The sequence below is a fragment of the Neofelis nebulosa genome, chromosome 1, assembly GCF_028018385.1.
Source record: "Neofelis nebulosa isolate mNeoNeb1 chromosome 1, mNeoNeb1.pri, whole genome shotgun sequence".
In the NCBI taxonomy this organism is placed as follows: domain Eukaryota; kingdom Metazoa; phylum Chordata; class Mammalia; order Carnivora; family Felidae; genus Neofelis; species Neofelis nebulosa.
Genome location: NC_080782.1, coordinates 228244243 through 228267657, shown reverse-complemented (window position 1 = coordinate 228267657; position 23415 = coordinate 228244243). Strand labels below are relative to the sequence as shown.

General features: G+C 35.3%; 1 protein-coding gene across 22 annotated transcripts in view; it reads right to left on the bottom strand.

Moving 5' to 3' along the window:
* SUPT20H (SPT20 homolog, SAGA complex component) overlaps positions 1–23415 on the bottom strand; it is a 45106-nt gene that overhangs the window by 9410 nt on the left and 12281 nt on the right. For 15 of the 22 annotated variants that reach the window (XM_058686956.1, XM_058687015.1, XM_058686976.1 and 12 more), the window contains 15 exons: positions 20086–20202; positions 19363–19416; positions 15662–15801; positions 13788–13944; positions 13639–13695; positions 10112–10183; positions 9436–9593; positions 8203–8229; positions 7607–7639; positions 6913–7030; positions 6270–6372; positions 5968–6126; positions 3961–4267; positions 3303–3457; positions 637–692 (listed from right to left, as the gene is read on the bottom strand). In XM_058686956.1, the coding sequence (XP_058542939.1) occupies positions 637–692; positions 3303–3457; positions 3961–4267; positions 5968–6126; positions 6270–6372; positions 6913–7030; positions 7607–7639; positions 8203–8229; positions 9436–9593; positions 10112–10183; positions 13639–13695; positions 13788–13944; positions 15662–15801; positions 19363–19416; positions 20086–20202 (1713 nt within the window). The remainder of the gene's footprint in view (positions 1–636; positions 693–3302; positions 3458–3960; positions 4268–5967; positions 6127–6269; positions 6373–6912; positions 7031–7606; positions 7640–8202; positions 8230–9435; positions 9594–10111; positions 10184–13638; positions 13696–13787; positions 13945–15661; positions 15802–19362; positions 19417–20085; positions 20203–23415) is intronic. The other 7 variants (XM_058687036.1, XM_058687051.1, XM_058687046.1 and 4 more) reach the window with 4 other exon arrangements.

Genomic DNA, 23415 nt, shown 5'->3' with positions numbered 1-23415 from the left:
AGAATCTAAATCTAAAATTCTCTGTAGATAATCCTATTGATTTTCCAACCTGGTAGCTTTATATTGGACTTCATCCTTCAAGTACTTAGCGTAACAGCCAGAATATTCTAAGTTCACAACGTGTACTAAATTCTCCACTTTCAATATCTATATGTTGACACTGACAACATGTAAGTAACGCCTCATCATTAGACACAAACTAATCTGACATACATTTATTGAATGACTATTAAGTGCCTGGCACTGTGCTAAACAATCATATTCTACTTAGGAAAGAACAAATGGCTATTTTAAAATCTCTCTTCAAACAAATAGTCATACATACAATGTACACATAAAATGTCTGTTGAGAAAGGAATTATTTTCTAAGTATATTGATTACTGCTATTGTAGTCAAGTGTAGTCCTTGGTAGTTGACTAGGCAGGGTGCTGGAACCAGTGAGCAGGGTATACAGGATACAGATTCTTTCTCCTTACACACTTTCCATGTGATCATACAAAAAGAGCAACAATTAACCACACCCTTAGAAGATTTTAAACGGACTTCAAAATTTCAATTGCTCATATGATCAGACATACATCATTAAAAAAGATATAAAGTATAAAAGCTTCAATCAAAAAGTGTTTCACATTTACCTGGAGTAGATTTAAGGGCCTGAGATTTGAAGTATTTTTTAAACCAAATGGAACACCTGTTAAATGAAACTCATGGTTAGAACAGGGAATTAAAATTTTATTATACTTCAAAATATTTTATATGTTAGTGTATAGGAATATAACATTTTAAGTACTTTCTGCATAGATGTGGTTATTTTTTCTACAGTTTCAAAATATGTTAGAAAACAACAAAAAAATTCATCACTATGGAGCACCACATGTACATTTTATAGGCATAACTCTGAGATATTGGGGGTTCAATTCCAGACCACTGCAGTAGTCTGGAAGCAAAACTGCAATAGCCAATATTGCATTAGATCAAGTGAAATGAATTTTCTGATTTCCCAGTGAATATAAGTTATGTTTATATTATAGTCTATTAAGTGGGTAACAGCATTGTGTCTAAAAACACAAGGTGCAAACTGTAATTAAAATATTTTGCGAAAAATATATCAGCCGAGCTTTCAACGAGCCATACTGATGGCAGATGACTATAACAAATGCAATTAATAATGAAAAGACTTGAAATATTTCAAGAATTACCAAAATGTGACCAAGAGGTATGAAATGAACAAATGCTATTGGAAAAATGGCATCAACAGCTTTGTTTAATGCAGGGTTGACACAAACCTTCAATTTGTAAAAGAAAATGCAGTATCTGCAAAATGCAATAAAGCGAGACATTTCTATAGTCTATCGTTTCACAAATGGTAACTTCGTTATTACTGTTTTGACTTTTGGCTGGAGAAAGTAGTAACTATTGCGTAATAAAACTATCATTGTTACAGAAAAACATTTCAGGTATTGACATCTATTTAAATTCTTTCATGCTAAGTATCGTATATACAGTAATAATCCTATCTTTGAGAACCCAAATACTATTTTTTTTCAAGTATAAATGGTAATATTAATAAGGTTAAAGAACACTGAATTTTGTGTATAAGGCTCAAAACTGAAAGTCAGGAAACAATGTTCTGTTATTCTGAATTTATTCTCAAAAATCTGTGAGGTAACACAGAGCAGATTATAAAGCAGGGATTGGCAGACTTTTTCAGTAGGCTTTGTGGGCCACATATGGTCTCAAAGTATGTGTACATTCTGCTAACAAAATATACCAAATTGAACACTCATTAAAATGTATCTAGTCCTCTAAAGCAGACAATTGCATTAAAAAAAGACATGAGGCAGGACATTCACAGGCAATAGTATCAAAGCCTTGTATACGAAAATGAAGGTGCATAATCACTCTAAAATATTACAGTATTGATATACTATAGATTCTCATGAAAAGACAGGACATAACTTCTTTTAAAAATGGATCACCTCTGTATAATGCTTAATAGCTTACCAAAGGCACTTTCAGATCACTTCCTTAATTTCTCTTAAGTACCATCTGAAGTTAGATATTTTTACTCCCATTTTAGAGCAATGAAACTGAGGGAGACAAGTGACTTCTTTCAGGCCCCACGGTTAACATCTGGAGCCACGTGTAACTACTTGGTAGAAGTATATGTACATATAAATGTTCTAATTTCAACATTTGATTCCATTTCCAGGGCTTCTGCCACTAAAGAAACATTTATGAACATTAAAATGAAATCACCAGCTAGAATTAGGAAATCAGAGCAGTATGTGTCACCTTGTTTATATTCTTTGGGTTTGACTTCTCAACTCAGAATAAATTTTTCTTACTATAAGTTTGTTTTTCCTGCAAAATTTTTTGTCAGCAGTAAGAAACTGGATTGTTCCAAGATACAACAACATGTTCTTTTAAACAGCACTAAAAATTAGTACTTGGGACACCTGGGTGGCTCAGTTGAGCGTCCTACTTTGGCTCAGGTCATGATCTCATGGTTCATGAGTTTGAGCCCTGCCTCGGGCTCACTGCTGTCAGTGCAGAGCCACCTTTGGATACTGCCCACCCCTTCTCCCCTCACCCCTCCCCAACTTGCACCCCTGCACGTTCTCTCCCTCTCAAAATTAAATAATTTCAAAATTAAAAAAAAAATACTTTAAGTCGTTACAACTGTTTCCCAGGACATTTAATAGCAATAACTACTGCTGAAATAAAACTATTACTAAGTATGATGAGGACAAAAAATATTTTTGAATGCTTATGTGTTTCAGGCAGTTTAAGTCCATCATCTGTATCGACTCATTTAATCTTCACAAGTCTGAGGCAAGGCATTAATAATTATTCTCCATTTTATTAAGAAGGAAAGTGAGGTGACTTTCCCATGATTACACTGTTAGTAAGCTGCACAACTGCAATTCAAACTCAGGCAGTCTGGCTCCAGAAGCTGGGCTTTTTATTGCCATTCCCTGTTGCCTTTCTCACGCAACCTAGTTTGCAAAATGTATTTCTTTTACTTGGAATAGGACTACGCTGACAATAAGGCAACCGGTTAATTTATTATGTTTGGAAGGCATATCGAGTTTGTAGAAACTTACCATGTTTTTTCACAGAATTGTTAAATGTTTTTTAATTCAAATATCAGAACTTCAAGGGCTTTTAAAATGAAATAAATGCGACATAATGCTTCAAGAAATAAGGACATTAAGTGTATACAATATGCTTACAATGACATTTTTATATTAGCATATACTTTAATTTTTTTAGAGGTTATTATTTCCAATATTCTGACCTGCTTGAGAAGCTGCCTGCATTGCACCGGGCAATGCATTTGGTAGCAGACCTCCTGAGGGTAGAAGGCCACTCAGGTTTATTCCTGCAGGAGTTATGGCACCAGTGTTACAGCCCAGCATAGGGTTTGAACCACTCATCAAAGCCTGGGCTCCACTGTGGGAGAATAAGACAAAGCATTAAACTTGCACTACAAAAGAAAAACTCAACTACACAGTAATTCTTTGGATTAAAAAAACAAACTACTAAACAAACACAAGTAGCTACTTCTGGTCTTAAACATCAGCTTTGGGGCTCAGTTTCATTTTTATGGTAGACAGTGACAGTAAGATTATCTAAAAACTAAGCACCGTATATTTACCAAGGTTTAAGATATAATCTGGAAGAGTAAAACATTAATTAAGGGATTAAAAGGTGGTATGACTGAGGATAAATAAACAGGATAATCTATGCTGCGGTCAATACGAAATAATATCGTGTTAGTGCACTAATACATGCATTACCTAAAATAAAAACATTCTTGTTGAGATAGCTTCTACTCACATCTAAACTGTTTTTCAGTTGCAGATATATGCAATTTGTTACTAATTTCACAAGAATTTATTTAGATCAGTGACAGTATCTTTAAAAAAAAATTCAGAGCATCAGTGCAAACTTACCAAACAGAGCCCACTACATTGATGAAGTTAAGTCCAGCAGAGTTTGCCATGACCTGGGTGGCCGTGGTTCCTGTAGTTATGGATGTTACCATGGTGGAAAGAGGAATGGTCGTTACAGGCATTGCCTGGCTCAGAGACCTTTGCTGCTGAGCAAACTGAGTTAACAAAGTGGGCTGAGGGGTGAAGCCTGAATCTTGGGGAGTAGGGGTGGCTGAAGGGGTAATAGGAGTTGAGCTCTGAGCATCAGGAGGGTGTGGGGTCGATGAAGGGGTTGGTGTAGGAGTAGATGGCTTAGGAGTTCCAGATCCTGCTCATTGAGAAAAATAAAAATTGCTAGTTTGTTATAAATGGCCAGTCCTTTTTTAAAATAAGGTTAATGGAATCTTACTTAGCACTGACAATTTGTTCCAGTTTTTTTTTAAGCAGTTAACTGCAAGTGTTAATTTCTACACATGATACATGAGTGTTGCTACACTCAATTACAATTAAGGATGCAGTATATCACCTAGCAATTCCATCAAAGATGCTATTACAGTAACAGTAAAAATATACATTTGTATTCTACCACAATACCCATTTGAAAGTTAATTTCCTACATGCTACCTTTGGCCTAAAAAGTTTAAGAGGAATTCAAATTATTTTTTGTTATTTACGATTTCACTAATTTAGAACTTCATTTAAAAAATATTGCTTATTTTCTGTAACAGTCTGAGATAAACTCTGAACATATTTAATTACATATGGTTAACAATCATATTTGGCACCTAAATATACATGTTTAATTCCTAACACATCAAGTTTATCCTGACAAACAAATTTACAAAACACAGTTATAAAAGCAAATATTTGATAGATAATACTGCATCTTTAACAGTAACTGTGTACTTCTGTTTAAATGTAAGAATGTATAGAAAATCTGTTGTGAATGAAGTATGCACAGTTTATCAACTTTTTAAAAAAAAACAAAAACAAAAAACAAAAACCAAAAAAATAAAACCAAAAGCTCTTGAGGTGTTTTCTTTTTTAGCTTTCATGTCCTGCAGAAAGAAAGGAAAGAAATGTGAATGTCCAGAAGCTGTCACTCAACCCTTACTTAAAGTAACAACTGTGTGCAGTAGATTAACATAATCCATACCCACAACATAAGAAGTGTGAATAAGACTTCCAGGAAATTTATAAATTTTTCTTTGTGCAAAACAAGAAGGCAGAAAAATTACACCTTTTGAGCTATCAAGATGAAGATGTTTATATCTAAGGCGAAGACTACCCTATCACTGTGCAGTGTATTAAAACTTTCAGCACACTTTAGTTATCTACAAAAAAATCTAAAAAACTGGAATGCTTTTTTGCAAATTGGTACCTAAATATCTCAGAAATCTCTAATATGAAGAAATTCTCCCAACTGAATGCTAGAATTCTTGCATAATTCTTGATGTTAAAAAAAAAAAGTATTCAGTAGTAAAAATTACATTTTAATATTTTCAGAATAATGCTTTATGATCATTACCACATTTTAGTAACTGATTACAATTTTTAAGAGTGTAGGAGTGTTTTTGAAAAATCGGTTTTCAGTTTATTTTATCACCACCTTGGAACTAGTTGGTTTTTTACATATACAAAGATAGGACTGCAGCAACAACTCTTATGACATTTTTTTCCATATCAGCTACATAGTTTACATAAAATGTAACATGACCCTAGGGTACATTGGAATAAAAAATATTTTGGAATCTTATTGCCACATTTAACAGATTTTTTTTAAAGGAGATGTGTAGGTTGCAACTCTGTAAGGTATACACACAGTGCATACATAGATACAGAAAAACAAATACAATTACAATAAACACAATACATACAATCAACAAGAGATCTGCCTGAAGCTTCTAAAAACTTATATATTTTGGATACATAGTACATTCAGATTTCAGTATTTTACTGGTCAAAAAAAAATAACTTTTAAGAAACGCTAATGCAAAAAGCTAATGAAGTATTTAAGTTATAACTCACTTTGTGATGAACTGGCAGGTGACAAGGCAGCTGGAGAAAGCATGCTGACTTGATTGAGATCCACAGATGACTTCCGAGAAAGACTTGGTGGCTTGGAAGCAGGAGGAGGAGTTGGAGATTTAAGAAAGCTGCTGGCCTGTTGCGGTGTAAAATAGTTACCTAGAAGAATACAAAAGTTATTTTCCACACTTATAATTCAAAATTCTGTGAGTTATGTCAAAATATGAGTAAAGTTTAAAAAATAGATAATGGCTGTATGACATTTCTTACTCAAGATGAGAGAAAAGTAAAGAATGTGATACCTGAAGAACTATTTCCTGAGCTTGAGGGGAGTTTGATGGGTGGAGGTCGGTGTTTTACTCCCTTCCCCAAAACTGAAGACTGAACTGACACAGTCTCGGGCTGCTGAGAAACAGGGACATTAAATATACTTGTTAAAATTAAGTTCAAATCAGAAATTCATAAACTAATCCCACCACAGCTTCTAGATGAGAACACACCATTTAAAACTCTCCAAAGTACGCTTAGTGTTATAGGTTGGGTATTGTAAGCATTACAAAAAAATATAATTTTGCATAAGGCTATCCATGAGATAAATTACAGTATACATACAGGATGAAGGAAAGATTTCTAAGTAGGTGGAGACAAAGACTTTGAGGGAGAAGGGCAGAAAGGTATACTGAAGGCAAAGCTTCCATTCTTAAATCTTTTTCAGGAAAATAATAATTGTTGAGGCCAGGTGATTAGTATACACAGGTGTTCATTATACTTTTCTCTCTACTTTTGTATATATTTGAAAATTTCCATTATATAAAGTTACATAGTAAATAATACCCCCATCCCTCAAAAAATAGTCCTTAACATTTCTTATATTCCTTGATTAACGATTAGGCACAAAAAAGTAGCAGTGCAAAAAATTAGGTGCATAAAAGTAACCAAACACACTTCTGTTTCTTTCCCTGGAGAAAGTTGACTTAAGCTGGCTGAGCCACTGGAGCTGTGTGACATTTTGACTGGACATTTGGCTTCATTCTGGACCAACTCCTGGTACTGATTGACTACCCTGGAATATCAGGAGTAAACAAGTAAGGATTAGTTAACTGTTTTAAACACAAATTTACAGGCAATAAATAGTAACTACTAATAAAAGAATTTCCATCAAAATTAACACAAAAACCTCAAATTAGACAATTTAACTGTGTGCCAGAAGTATATTCTTTTAATCTTTTCAATGACAAGCTAATGCTCAAAACGTTTTGCTAATTAACAATCGAAACATAAACATACACATCTTTCTTTTAATACAGATATTGCACAGATTACTTAACCAATAAGCAGACAAAGAAATTACCCATTACCTTTTACCCACATTCTGATTAAAGTACTATTTTAGGAATTGTCTTTCTTAGCTACCACAGATATGTATTTACTTATTTAAAATAAACTATATTTTAAACATTATTCTTTTAAACATTAAACAAAATCCTTTTTTTCCTAATTCTATAAAAAAAATCCTAGTACTAGCTAAGGTATAACAAAAAAGTTGTGACTCCTAGCGGAGTACTCCCTTATCCTATAAAAATGAAGTTTTTCATATCCATCCAGATTAAAGATAAAGACACAAATCAAATATTTTTACCTCTCAGCATCAGTCTTTGATCCAATAATAAACCTGAAATGTTTAAGAAAGAGAAAAGTATTAGGTTAAGAGTAGTGTTAAAGAGCCCTGGGATTACTTTTGAAGGCTTCCATATTTTAGTGATTGTAGTTTTATAAAAGGAGTCAAATCTACTGAGATATTCCAAAAAAAAAAAAAATTTTTTAAATACATTTAAACTTATGAAGCAATGACCAAGTTTTGCATGCATTATAAAATAATCCTGTGAATAATTTGGTTGATTTAATTTAAGGGAGATGTAGTTTTGCACAAAACTTATGTGTCAAAACAAAATCTGGGCTGAAAGTTACCAAATACTATACATCCTTGCAAGTGTCTGCCCTACAGTACAATTCACTGGACTGCTGTGTGCAAGGCCTTTGGCCTTCCTCTCACTTTAACCTTTGATTTTCGTCATTATTCATGTCTACAGAGCAGATCTTAGAAGAGATTTTAGACAAGGAAGGTAGTTTATTGCCAATTCAATAAAATGTTTTTACCAAATCCTTTTAAAAAATTTGACATTTATATGATTTCTTAACAGATTAAAGTAGTGAGTTTGTTTATTTTTTAATTACCAATTTGAATGGTCATCTGTGGAGGAGCTGAAATATAAAATGTAAAAAAAAGAAAAAACTTGGTTAATGCAGCTCAAACTTTAATTTCATAGTTATTAACTCAAGTAATTTATGAATATGGAGGAATGACTGGAAGTAATAAATCATGCAGCATTTTTGCAGCAACTCCCTGACATAAAGGCAAAAAATTCAATTCTTGTTAGATTTAATCAGTTGGGTTTTGAACTGATTTTTTTTTAATTGAAAAAAAAAGAGTATCTATTATTTTCTTGTGTTTGAGAAAAGTTAATAATTTAAAATGACCAATGTATGTCTTTAAGGGGAAGATTTTTTAAAACACAGGTAATCAAAACATGTGACCTTTCTACATAGTATTCAACAAAAGAAACTGCTAATGTGAAAAATTACCTAACGATTCCGTAACAAACTATTTCTTACCATTGACTTTTATTTAGATACTGGTGAGGTTGTTCTTTATAATTCATCTTTCTGTTATAGTTTCAATTAGTATCTTGTGTTAAAAGCAAAGACTTTATAAACAATTTAACATAGGCCTGGCCCCTGCTTTTTTTTCTGTTGAGCTCCTCTTCTTTGTAGTTTCTTCTATTTGAAACAGCATCAACTTCATTGAAAAACTAATAAACTAACAATAAAAACAAAACTAACTACTATTAGCTTGTACTAAATATATGTAGTCCATAAGTTTTGGAAAATCAAATATATATAAGTACATGTATGTATAGACACATAAACGCTAGATATATACATCAAATTAATATAAATATATAGAGATTTCTAGAGCCAATAACTACATTAAGCGCAGAGTCTTTGTCCTTACATGCAGTACCACAATACCAAGTATCTTTAATATCTTCATCATTTATAGTGAACTTGCTTCCTACTTAAACAAACTACTTCTTGGAAAAACTTCATGTTCCCAGGATGAAGTCATAATGAGTAAGAGGGGTATCAATGGCATACCGTTCAAAGCAAGTATGAAAATATTTATACCACAGATGTTTAAAAATATATCATTATTATTTTAAATAACTCTTGGACAACATGGTAACTGTAATTCAGGTTTACTTATGTCCACTCACAAATCTAACTGGAGTACTTAACTAACAAATGAATCCTCAAAGGGAAACTTTTACTCATTAATGGTTCATCAGTAGTTGCTGAATAAATTCTGATGCCTAATTTTGTCAATTACATGTATTTAACAGAACTCACTGGGATGGAGACATCTGGCTGTCATTTTCTTCATCTTCTTTACATGGCTGTATTTTGCCATAGTAAAGTGGATCACCAAGTGACTGCAAAATGGTCAGCTTTGTTTTCTGATACTGATTACCAGCTTCACATTCAAATACATAATCATCTTTTACATCCTGAAAAAGACAGAACACCCCAGATAAGCACCTTCTTCAGTAAATACATAATCAAAATTAACAAAATAAATGACATATTAACTTGTATTGGGCAATAAGAAGACACAGCATTTTGGTTATAGACCTGTTTAACACTTCTGAGAGAATAAAGACTAGGACTCTTTTTTACATAGCACTTTAAGAATGAAGAGTTCCAAATAGTTAACCAAGCCCAAGTGAAATATGGCAGAATTTCATATGGACATATGAATGCAAATACTAAATACTAAAAAGATAAAACTTCATTATGCAACCAAAAGAGAAGTAAGAATGCAGTATTACATTAAAATTGCCCTTTATAATGGAAACCATACTTTATGAAAAACAAAACACCTGTTTTTTCCTTTGATTCACTAAACCCCCAATACGTCCTTTAAATTAAAAAAAAAAAAAATCCTGGGCACTTCATGTTTAATAAATTCAGATCCCAGATTAGAAACTGCTTTATTAGAAAGGAGACTGCTGTAGTGATTACTTACATGGGCTGGCCAGACTGTTGGTTGTGAGTCATCAGATTTGATGGACTTTTCCACTTTAGCGTATTTCTCCACCTAAACAATCAAGTCGATAGACAGCAGATGTAATGGAATCAGTATTGTGACGAAAAGAGAAAAACCTAAGTAACTCAACAATATAGTTTCAAGCACAAAAATTCCTGACTCGCTAATATCACCAACTATTTATGCTTGGTTCAAAACTCTCCTGATACGTTAAGCTTGACCAACTGGTTTTAAAAACAAAACAAAATCAGAATCTCTTTTGTCATTAAATAGGTATAACAAACACAGCTGCTTTTTTGGACAGTGCCTCTTCTTTTTATTCCATAAATTGGTATCACAGTCATCCTTTAGCAAAGTTGGAATGTCAGAGAGATCAGGACCAGGATCTTTTCCTTTGCTGGACTTGAAGGAAACAGGAGTTGTCATGTAACAGTGGGGACAACACTGGAGGAAGACTAGGGAAGTTATGTATTAAAGTTGGTAAGATTTTTGTGAACCTTTTCCATTTTCTAGTAAGATAATGACCACATATTCTGTATTATCTCCTACTAGTCTGTGTGAATCAAATATACTCATTTTACTGGCAACCATGATCTTAAGAGTAAATCAGACTCCCCTGGGAACTTGGCAAAATTTCAGATTTCCATGTCCTTCCCCTGAAGACCTGACTCCACTGGAAGGTCTGAAGTGGAGCCTGAAATCTGTATTTCACTGGTATTCTAGATGAGTCTTCTGATCGATTCCGACTGAAAATCTTTGTATTCGGGTTTTGTTACTCAAAGTAGGCTGTGGACCCAAGTTATCATGCAACTTGGGAGCCTGGCAAAACTGCAGCATCTCAGGCACTAGCCCATACCTGCTGAATTAAAATCTGCATTTTAACAAGCAAGCCAGGTGACTAGGATGTATATTAAAGTTTGAGAAGCACTGCTTTAGATATCCAATCTACCCTTCAAAGCTAAATTCCACCTTTTGGGATTTACACTAATATCTCTTCTCAAGCAGCATTCCATCAGAAAACACAGAAGTTATCAAAAAAAACGTGGCTTATTCCCTTGAGTTGTATATAGCGCAATTCTGATGGTTTTGGCTTTGTGCTTTTCACAAATTTTTCTTCTAATCTAAAAAATATAACAATAGTACATGTGCCAGCCTATGAAGGATACAGAAGAAAAGTAAACACCTATTAAAATAACTAACCAATTGTGGAACCAGAAAAGACCCTGAATAGCCAAAGCAATCTTGAAAAAGCAAACCAAAGCAGGAGGCATCACAATCCTGGGCTTCAAACCATATTACAAAGCTGTAATCATCAAGAGAGTATGGTACTGGCCCAAGAACAGACATTCAGATCAATGGAACAGAATAGAGAACCCAGATATGGACCCACAAACACATGGCCAACTAATCTTTGACAAAGCAGGAAAGAATATCCAATGGAATAAAGACAGTCTCTTCAGCAAGTGGTGCTGGGAAAACTGGACAGCAACATGCAGAAGAATGAACCTGGACCACTTTCTTACACCGTACACAAAAATAAACTCAAAATGGATGAAAAACCTAAATGTAAGACAAGAAGCCATCAGAATTCTTGAGGAGAAAGCAGGCAAAAACCTCTTTCATCGTGGCCACAGCAACTTCTTACTCAACACGTCTCTGGAGGCAAGGGAAACAAAAATAAAAGTGAACTACTGGGACCTCATCAAAATAAAAAGCTTCTGCACAGCGAAGGAAACAATCAGCAAAACTAAAAGGCAACCGATAGAATGAGAGAATATTTGCAAACGACATATCAGATAAAGGGTTAGTACCCAAAATCTATAAAGAACTTATCAAACTCAACCCCCAAAAAAACATATAATCCAGTGAAGAAATGGGCAAAAGACATGAACAGACACTTCTCCAAAGAAGACATCCAGATGGCCAACTGACACATGAAAAAATGCTCAACATCACTCATCATCAGGGAAATATAAATCAAAACCACAATGAGATACCACCTCACACCTGTCAGAATGGCTAACATTAACAACTCAGACAACAACAGACGTTGGCGAGGATGTGAAGAGAATCTCTTTTGCATTGTTGGTGGGAATGCTAGCTGGTACAGCCACTCTGGAAAACAGTATAGAGGTTCCTCAAAAAATTAAAAATAGAACTACCCTACAATCCAGCAATTGCACTACTAGGTATTTATCCAAGGGATACAGGTATGCTGTTTTGAAGGGACACATGCACCCCAATGTGTATAACAGCACTATCAACAATAGTCAAACTATGGAAAGAGCCCAAATGTCTATTTTTTTTTTTCAACGTTTTTTATTTATTTTTGGGACAGAGAGAGACAGAGCATGAACGGGGGAGGGGCAGAGAGTGAGGGAGACACAGAATCGGAAACAGGCTCCAGGCTCTGAGCCATCAGCCCAGAGCCTGATGCGGGGCTCGAACTCACGGACCGTGAGATCGTGACCTGGCTGAAGTCGGACGCTTAACCGACTGCGCCACCCAGGCGCCCCCCAAATGTCTATTGATGGATGACTGAATAAAGAAAATGTGGTATATATACACAATGGAGTATTAGCAAACAAACAAAAAAAAATGAAATCTTGCCATTTGCAACTATGTGGACGGAACTAGAGGGTATTATGCTAAGCGATATTAAAGACAAATATCATATGACTTCACTCATATGAGGACTTTAAGACACAGAACAGATGAACACAAGGGAAAGGAAGCAAAATATAAAAACAGGGAGAGGAATGAAACATAAGACACTCTTAAATATAGAGAACAAACACAGGGTTACTGGAGGGATTGTGGGAGGGGGATGGGCTAAATGGGTAAGGGGCATTAAGGAATCTACCCCTGAAATCACTGTTACACTATATGCTAAGTTGGATGTAAGTTTAAAAAATAAAATTCAATTCAACTAAAAAAAATAAAAATAAAAAATAAAAAATAAAATAACTAACCAATTGTAAAATTGAGTGAATAACAAAAAGTAACACAGGAGAAATAGGAAAGTGAAAAATATGAGACCAGTCATCAAAAGATCTTTTTCATGTTTTTTATCATTAATAGTTCATGGTTATTATGGATCAGTAGAGAACACCATCCAAAGTTCCTAATTTGACCACTTCTCCAATATTAATTTTTAAATTTAACCAATTTGAGAAAAGGAGCATTATCAGGAAATTATAATGAAGTATTATGAAAAAAGACACATTAAATGCATATTACTGCGCTTTTCCCATGGTTCAAAATTCTTTGGTTGTTAGTCCTAAACACAGGCCTTCTACAGCAATACACAGAACGTATTAAGGGGCTACATTCTTACACGTTAATGTGAAAGAATATTCTAAAATATTCTAAAAACGAGCAATTGGTTAAAAAAATCATTATTTTGTTTTTAAAACAAATAAGAGTCTTTGTTTTTCCAAAGTATCAGTTGCTATTAAACTTAGGAATCTTGTATGAAAATAAATGCAATTCATGAACTGACTTACATCCACTTCGGAAGGTATGGCCAAATTACAGGGACTCCGTTTCCACATATCTACACACTGAAAAATTAAAAACAGTATTAAAAATGCTGAAAAATTCAAAATGAGCAAGGTTTTTGAAATAATAAGCTTCATTTAAAAAACACACTTACATTTCCTGCTTTAGAAATCTTGAGGTCATAATGTTGACCTGCTTTTCTTTCCTTCCTTTTTTGTAAGAAATCAAGTAATTTTAGCTGAGGCGGAGGTGGACAATGAGAGAGATCCTGCTGCCGATTCAGAGACGACCTGGAATACCTCTTGAAACACCTGAAATATAAAGAGTTGAAAATAAAAGAAACTCAGAATAAATCTGGGTTTAAATCAGTAAGCATTATAATATAATTAAATCACCACTATCACTTATCAAACAGAGTCCCAGGCACTGGCAAAATAAAAATGAACAAGACAAAATTCCTGCTACCATGGAGCTGATAGTCCAGAGGAAAAAGACATTCACAATTAAACAGATAATTTCAGAGAGCATTGGTCAGGAGGGGGGAAAAAAAAAGAAAAAACAGAAGACAGGATACTGCAGTGAGTCAGTGATAGAGAGCGCAGCAGCAGGTAAGAGAAAGGAAGGACTAGACTCTTTGAAGAAACGATGTGTGAGCTGAGACATAAATGGCAAGGAAGAACCAGATACGGTAAGATCAGGGAATGAGTATTTGAAACAGAGAGAAAAATTAAAAAAAAAAAAAAAAAATTAAAAACTTACTTTGTTTTAAAAACAGAAATAGGTATGATTAGAGCATGAGGGTACACATAATAGATGAGGTCAGAGAGTGAAGCAGGGGTCTTACAGATCAATGGTAATGTGTTTAGATTTAATGTGAAGTACAATGGGACGCTTTTATGGAAATTTAAGCAAGTGGTGGCATAATCTGCTTTGAAGTTTTTAAAAGATTATTCCAATTTGCTTATGTGGCAAACAGACCAAAAGGGAGCAAAGGTGGTAGCAGGAAGATCAAATAGAAATTTACTACAGAAGTCAAGATAATGCCGACTTTAAAATTTGGCAGTGGGGCATGGAGATGTGAAGATACAAGGAGACTTTAGAGAACTGCTGACAGATCTTATATAGACTTATTTTACTATTTCTGAAACTGTACCTTTTCCTTAGCATATACTGTTTACGTAGTAAACTAAGGAGTTTAGAAAATGGGTATGTTTTTGAACTCTTAAGATGACCCAAAATGGGTAACTCAAACAATTGTTAAGAGTACCTAATGATGAACCAATTATAACTGTGATCCAAGTTAATATGCATTCTTTTATTAAGTAGAAAAGATAGCTAAAACATGTAAAGAACAAACTACCACGTTATAAAAAGGTATTTAATCACAAACTGGTATTTTATCAGATGTCAAAAATAAATTATGAATTGTTTCTTTAAAAGCAATATTAACAAAACAAACAGGTTACTGGTAATTAGTAATAAAGAAATTATTCTGTTTATACTTGTGTCTTTTCAGCCTATTTTTGGTAAAGACTCTAAACTTACAGGAAGCTTGTCCTTTCACAAAATGCAGAGAATGCATCACTCCCATATAAAGCAGACAGTAGTTAAAAACAGTAATGCACAAAAAATGTAACTTAAGGCCATAAAAATCCTATTTAAAAAAAGTCACAGTACTTATGTATATACTTTAGAGAGAAAAGATACCATAAACAGCAAATTTTATTTTTTTTAATTAATGTATTTATTTTAATGTTTATTTATTTTTGAAGGAAAGAGAGAGAGACAGGGTGTGAACGGTGGAGGAGCAGAGACAGAGACAGACACAGAATCTGAAGCAGGCTCAGGCTCTGAGCTGTCAGCACAGAGCCCAACACAGGGCTCAAACCCACGAGCCACGAGATTATGACCTGAATCGAAGTTGGACACTTAATTGACTGAGCCACCCAGGTGCGCCCATAAATAGCAAAATTTAAAGCTAATTGTCTAGGAGCATCTTTTGGTTTACCCATCTACAAAGGCAATTACCGTTTCATGGGGCGCGTGTTCATCTTTTGCTTGTTATAAAGCAGTCTATTTGCAGTACAGGTTACTGCTATGGAAGGATCAAGACACAGTGGTTCAGCTGTAGCTAGGATCAGTTGGCTCTCAAGCAAGAGTTTATCTTCCTAAAATGTATAACATATGTCAGTACCAGATTTAAGTTTTTCAAATCATACATATTTCTTAATCTAGAAATATTCCTTGGAACTCTATGTACTACCATAAAACACAGTATTTTACGTCACAACTTTGCAGACTTCAGAAACTTGACAGCATAATGAAATTATTAATGGAAATTCAGTAATTTGTAGTGTACAAAATGGTCAAGTTGTAAGAATGCCTATTCACTGATTCAATAAATATTTACTGAGCACCTACTATGTGTTAGCCTCTGTTCTAAGAGTTGAGGATGAAGTAGTGAACAGATAAAATCATCTGCTCCCACAAAGCTTACAAGATCACGATGAATCATAGAATTTTTAATAACCATCCTATTCAATACTCAGCTTAACTTCATTACAAGAATAAAAATGATTACACTAATACTGTGTAAACTCTATATTCCCAATTCCAAAATGTATACAGGTGCTCTACAGGTTTTACTTACTGTTTGTTTTTTTTTTTTGACTTAATCAGTGAAATGTTTTAACAGCAACAACTAAGTATTTTACAGTCAAATGAGTCAATTAATATTACTGCTGAATAAGGATTTTTGCAAAGAAAGAAACACTGCTTCTTTCAACAGTTCAACTTATTATGGATATTTTCAAATGTACACAAAAGGAGAAGTGTAGTGACATCCATGTACCAACACTCAATTTCATTTAACAACCGCCCCTTAACTTCTTATGCTTTTGTTTTGCTGGAGTAATTTAAAATACATCTTTGATGTTGTATTGTTTCATCTCAAAATACTTCAGCATGCATTGCTAACTGATAAGGACCTCTAACATCCAGTCTGGATTTAAATGTCCCATTACCTCAAGAGTGTATTTTTAGTTGGTTTGTTTGAATTTGAACTCAAACTCTACACTTTGTATTGGGTTTTTATCTTTTAAACATCTTACTTTGTTGTGTAATGATCACTTCTTCTCCCATGTTTTTCCCTTTTCTCATGTAATTGATTTGTTGGATTTGACCCAATTACTTCCTGGCTGACTATCTCCACACTGTGTCACTTAAATTTCTCTTATTTCCCCAATTCCATATACACTGTTAGATCTAGAAGCTGAATTTAATTCTGGTTCTATTTTTTTAGACAAGAATTCTTTATTGGTATTGTTATATACTTTCTCTTGCATCACACCAGGAGAAACACAATGACTGTCCCATTTTTACACCAATGGGGTCAGTCAGATCTCTGCATTATAAAATTTCCCATGAACCTATAATCTAATGCCTTTTACACCTAAGAGTTACACCTGTCTAGATTAAGACTTCCAAATTGATACTTTAAAAATTCCATCATTTATTTCTTCTGTATCTATTAGCAGGAATTCTTTTTTTTTCCTTTCTCTATTGAGGCTGTATATGTGCTACGTAGTTGGGAGTGTCAACCTTTCAATTGTGGTAAGATTACCCATCAAGCAGGAATGCTGTGGAGCCTACGCCAACATCTAACAGTTGAGATATCAATAATATCTATAATATGTGAAATCACAAGTAGAAATTTCTATTTGGAATCCTTAATTACAAAAGCACCATTTATATGTACCTCATGCAAAGAAATTAAATTTTTCACCAATATCAGAAATGTTAATGCTAAATTATCTTTTATACTTCCTGATTCTTTAAAAAAATTTTTTTTTCAACGTTTTTTATTTATTTTTGGGACAGAGAGAGAGCATGAACGGGGGAGGGGCAGAGAGAGAGGGAGACACAGAATCCGAAACAGGCTCCAGGCTCCGAGCCATCAGCCCAGAGCCTGACGCGGGGCTCGAACTCACGGACCGCGAGATCGTGACCTGGCTGAAGTCGGACGCTTAACCGACTGCGCCACCCAGGCGCCCCTATACTTCCTGATTCTTAGTGGAACCCACTTAAACAGATCATTATTGAAGCATATGTGAATGTATTATATTCTCAAAACTTAACTCTAAACTCATGTTTATAAGAAAGCAAATTAAGAAAATAAACTTTTGCGCAGAGAGGCAGGTGGTTATTTTTCCAAGACAGGAACTATGCATCTACCTATAGGCGATCTCCCCTACTAACATTTACTCTTTACCAGGATAATTCTGTCTGTTCTCTCTCTTTTCTGTTGAGGTGTAACGGACATAGAACATATTTTCAGGAGCACAAGTAATTTGATACCCCTGTACACTGAAAATTGATCACCACCCTAAGTCTAGTTAACAGGTTTCATTACCCACAGCTACAAATTTTTTTTTTTCTTGTGAAAACTTTTAAGATCTAATTTTCCTAAAGAACTTTTTAATCTTAGTTATTCTTTGGCCACCTAACATACAGTTCATACAAGAAAAGCAGAGTAAAATGCTACAGACTTTCCCTTTATTCATCTTCAGAATAAGAAACTGATACCCTTGGAGCGCCTGGGTGGCTCGCTCAGTCGGTTAAGTGGCCGACTACGGCTCAGGTCATGATCTAGCGGTCCATGAGTTTGAGCCCCGTGTCGGGCTCTGTGCTGACAGCTCAGAGCCTGGAGCCTGTTTCAGATTCTGTATCTCCCTCTCTCTGACCCTCCCCTGTTCATGCTCTGTCTCTCCCTGTCTCAAAAGTAAATAAAACGTTAAAAAAAAAAATTAAAAAAAAAAAAAGAAACTGATACCCTAGCAACATCTGATGGTGGCCAATGATTTTAATCCTGTTTTGAATATTCTTTCAATAGCTTTTAACCTTGTAAAGATTATAGCCCAAATTGAAACACACTTGACAGTTACTGACAACTCATAACCGTATTTTGCAGATAATTTTCATTATTGATATTTTCTTTGGTTTAGTAACTATTCCTCTCTATAGCAGCAAAGAAATAAGCAAACACTATTGTGAGTTAGCACCTCATATATACTGAGTGAGCACTGGAGAGTTACTGGCTATTCTCAAGGGTAATAGAGTTCCCCCAGTGCTGCAACTGGTACGAATGACAAAGACAAGGTAAGCTCGCTTTAGAATCCTAGATTATGGAAAATCAGAATCCACTTGTATCCATGGTATAAAAGAATTTTTTTTCTTCTGTTTGAGATGGCATAAAAAACTGAATTTCACATATTGGGCAGCTCAGGTCAGCCTGACCCTATTTCACCATGGTCCTAAAGCAAATGGGATTGAACTGCTTAGTTCTTTGAAGAATTACTGCATGGATGATGAGACCCTTGATTTCTTTTTTTTTTTTAGTTTATTTTTTTGAAAGATAGAGAGCAAGCAGGGGAGGGGCAGAGAGAGAGAGGGAGACAGAATCCCAAGCAGGCTTCATGCTGTCAGCACAGAGCCAGATATAGGGTTTAAACCCACATAGAGTGGGATCATGACTTGAGCCAAAGTCAAGAGTCGGATGCTTAACCAGCTGAGCCACCCAGGCACCCCAACAGACCCCTGATTTCTAAAGCTCATTAAAGAATCCCAAAATTTACTCATGAATAAAATTACAAATAAAATATCTTTCGCTTTACTTCTTAAGTATTATTCCATCCTGTATTTTCCCCGTTTGGAATTAAAAAACAACTAACCTGGGTCCATTTATGGTTATCACTTGTTATTGAATGCACATCACAGATTAAAGTCTAAAGGAAATAAAAGTTTTAAAAAACACATTAATGTACAAACATATGAAGATACTTAATAAAACTCCAAATAAAATCAAAAATACATTTTTCTTTTTAAAGATTGTATTTTATTAAAAACATTTTTTTAAATGTTTATTTTTGAGAGAGTGCGAGTGAGGGAGGGGCAGACGAAGTGGGGAACAGAGGATCCAAAGCAGGTCCTGTGCTGATACCAGTGAGCCCAATGTGGGGCTCGAACTCACAACTGCAGAGACTGGGGACCTGAGCCAAAGTTGGACGCTCAACTGACCAAGCCACCCAGGTGCACTTCAAAGATTTTATTTTTATTTTAATTTTTTTTAACATTTGTTTTTGAGACAGAGAGGGACAGAGCATGAACAGGGGAGGGTCAGAGAGAGGGAGACACAGAATCCGAAACAGGCTCCAGGCTCTGAGCTGTCAGCACAGAGCCTGACGCGGGGCTCAAACTCATGGACCGCGAGATCATGACCCGAGCTGAAGTCGGCCGCTTAACCGACTGAGCCCAGGCGTCCCCAAAGATTTTATTTTTAACTAATTTCTATATCCAACATGGGGGCTCACATTTGCAACCCCAAGATCAAGTCTCACACATTCCACTGACTGAGTCAGCCAGGCACTCCTCTAAAATAGTTAAACATTCCTTACCTGCATTGTTGGACGTAAGAGAATATGCCTACTTTGGTAACCAGGAGATTTCATATTACTGGACTGCCTGTAGTCACGTATTTCTGCTATGACACATCCACAATGAAAAATATTAACCTGTTTTGAGTGAAAATATTTAAGTAAATCTCATTTTTCAAAAGCCTATAAGTCTGCTTATATTGAATGTTTCGAGTTCTTTGCATGCTTATGCAATACTTCTAGCCACTCACATACTCTAAAAGTGGACTTCCTTGATGGATTTACCATTATATAAACTTTTCCAAGGAATTATTTTATGTTCATCATTATGACTCAACAAGCAGTTTCAAATTGTTTAATGGTTTCTTAGTTATAGATTGGGTTTTGACATTTATATACTATTAATATTACAAATCACTGGAAATGCTATTCTTGACGCTCACTGGCTGTTATACTTTGCTAACTCTGTCATTGTTACCAAGTTTGTCTTTTGTTATCAAGTGTCAATCAACCCTGCCAGTTTCAGCTTCTAGATGAAACTTCTATTCGCTCTAAGATATCCAGCAATAGGACAGTCTTTATTAATAAAAGGAAGAAAGTGAACTATAAATTCAAATAGTCTGTTTTCCAATCCTTTTATAAGCCCAAAAGTAAGGACTTTTATAATTCAAGTCTTGCTAATTACAATCTACATTAGTCATTTATATAAAGTGTTATGTTTTTTCACGCTTTCGGAACTTTTACTGGAGCCTGTGACTTTCTATGCCATGAGTCATCATTATGTCCATGACAACGTGAACTATAGGCCAGGCACTAAAGAAGCTTCACAGATATACGGGTGGTGGGACAACATTTGCTCTCAGTGTGGGAAGACAGGCAATAAACATGTACAGAAATAAACAAGATAATCTTAGTGATGAATGCTAAAAAGGAAATAAAATAGGGAGGAGCTAACATAGATTGTGTGCTCAGAAAGAAACCTCTCTGAAGGAGTGACTTTTTAGCTTAGGCCTGAATCACAACAAAGGACTAGACATTTGGCACAGATCATTCCAGAGAGAAGGAATAGCAGATGACAGGCCTTAAGGTAGGAATATACCTGGTGTGTTTTAGTACATAAAGAACAATGCATGGCTGGAGTATAAAGACTGGGATGAGAATCAGGAGATGAAGACAAGAAGACAGAGGTTTTATACAGTGAGAAGACACTGAAGAATTTGAAGCCAGGGAACTTTTTTTTCCTATTGTTTGTTTTATAAGCTGAATCTGGTTGTCTGCGGAGAACTGATTTCTGGGGTTCCAGAATGAAAGCAAAAAGCTCAGCAAGGTAACTACAGCAGGTCATGACCATACATATTTTGAAGGTACAGCTGACATTTACTGTTGGACTGAACGTAAAAGGTCAGAGCAGAGTCTGAGATTAGAAGGACGAGAACTGTTTTGGAAGGCAAAATCAAAAGTTCTGTTTTTGTCATTTTAAGTTTGAGGAACCTACTACATATCCTAGTAAACAGAAGTTTGGAGCTTGAAGGAATAGTCCTGAAGATATAAGCAAGGGATAAAATGTCACTTTTATTTTATTTAATAAAAAAAATTGTTTTAATGTTTATTTATTTTTGAGAAACAGAGACATGGTGTCAGTGGGGGAGAGGCAGAGAAAGAGGGAGACACAGAATCCGAAGCAGGCTCCAGGTTGAGCTGTCAGTACAGAGCTCAACCCGGGGATCGAACTCAAGAACCATGAAACCATGACCCAAGCCAAAGTCAGATGCCCAACACACTGAGCCACCCAGGCACCCCTAGATGTCATTTTTCTTTTTTTTTTTTTTTAAGAGAGTCTTTAAATTTTTTTTTTTTTTTCAACGTTTTTTATTTATTTTTGGGACAGAGAGAGACAAAGCATGAACGGGGGAGGGGCAGAGAGAGAGGGAGACACAGAATCCGAAACAGGCTCCAGGCTCCGAGCTGTCAGCACAGAGCCCGACGCGGGGCTCGAACTCACGGACCGCGAGATCGTGACCTGGCTGAAGTCGGCCGCTTAACCGACTGCGCCACCCAGGCGCCCCTAGATGTCATTTTTCAACTCCTGACACTGGCTGAGATCATCCAGAGACGGTGTTACTAAAGAATAGAGGGCCTAGGAATAAACTCTGAAACCTGCACACATTTAGGAGTGGAAGAGGGAAGACAGTAAAGAAGACTGAAGGAACAGAGAGAAGAGGAAAACCAGAATGAGATGTCTCAGAAGCCAAAAGAAGGGTGTTTCAAGGAGGAAAGTTCATTTGCACTGTATTTTGTTGAGGCCAATTAAAGATGAGAACAGAAAAGTGACCAACTGATTCTGTGCCATGGAGATCATTGGTAACCTTGACAAAACTGCCTCTGTAGAATGGTGATGTTATAATGCTGAAAGAGGTGGGTAGAGAAAATAACGGGATGTGAGAAAAAAAGACAGTATGATTATAGACAACTTTGTGAGTAGCTTTGCCATCAAGAAAAGCAGAATTGTACAACACTAGCTGAAGAAGGACACGGGATCAAGGGAGGATTATTTTTTTTAAGTTGAGATACAGTAAAACATGACTGTATTTTTCATCTAGTAGAAAGAGGTAAAGAGATGATAGAAGGAGAGGTTATAGTCACAAATCCTTGAGAAGGAGGATCCAGAAGACAACTAGAGATTTCTTAAGAACAGAATACTTTTCATCCATTTTAACAGAAAGGCAGGCAGAAAGTGTGGACAGACTTCTAGACAACTAGGGCTAGAAGAAAATGCAAGTTCCCATCAGATGGCCTTTTTTTCCTAAGTATACAGTATCGCTGGAGTGAAGCCAAAGTCAGGAGTTTCTCCCATAATCCTTGTTGTAGGTATAGAGAAATTTCTAACAAATGAGCCAATTATTAAAGGAATTTTAGAAGAATCAACTAAATCTATACATTTCAGTACAGCCTAAGGGTAAGTATCCCACAATAAAATGGTTACCACCTAATTACATACAATGTCTCACTTCCTATTCCAAATACCATTGAGAATTTAGTATCATTTAAATATAAATATCATTTATAACAAACACCACAGAGATGACAAATCTAAGGACATTTAAAAAAGATTTTTTTTTATTGTTTATTTTTGAGAGAGAGAGAGTGTGAGCAGAGGGAGAGGCAGAGAGAGAGGGAGACACAGGATCTGAAGCAGGCTCCAGGCTCTGACCTGTCAGCACAGAGCCCAATGTAGGGCTCAAACTCATAAGCCACGAGATCATGACCTGAGGCAAACCCGGACACTTAATTGACTGAGCTACCCAGGCGACCCTAATGAAATTTTATTTATTTATTTATTTTTAATTTTTT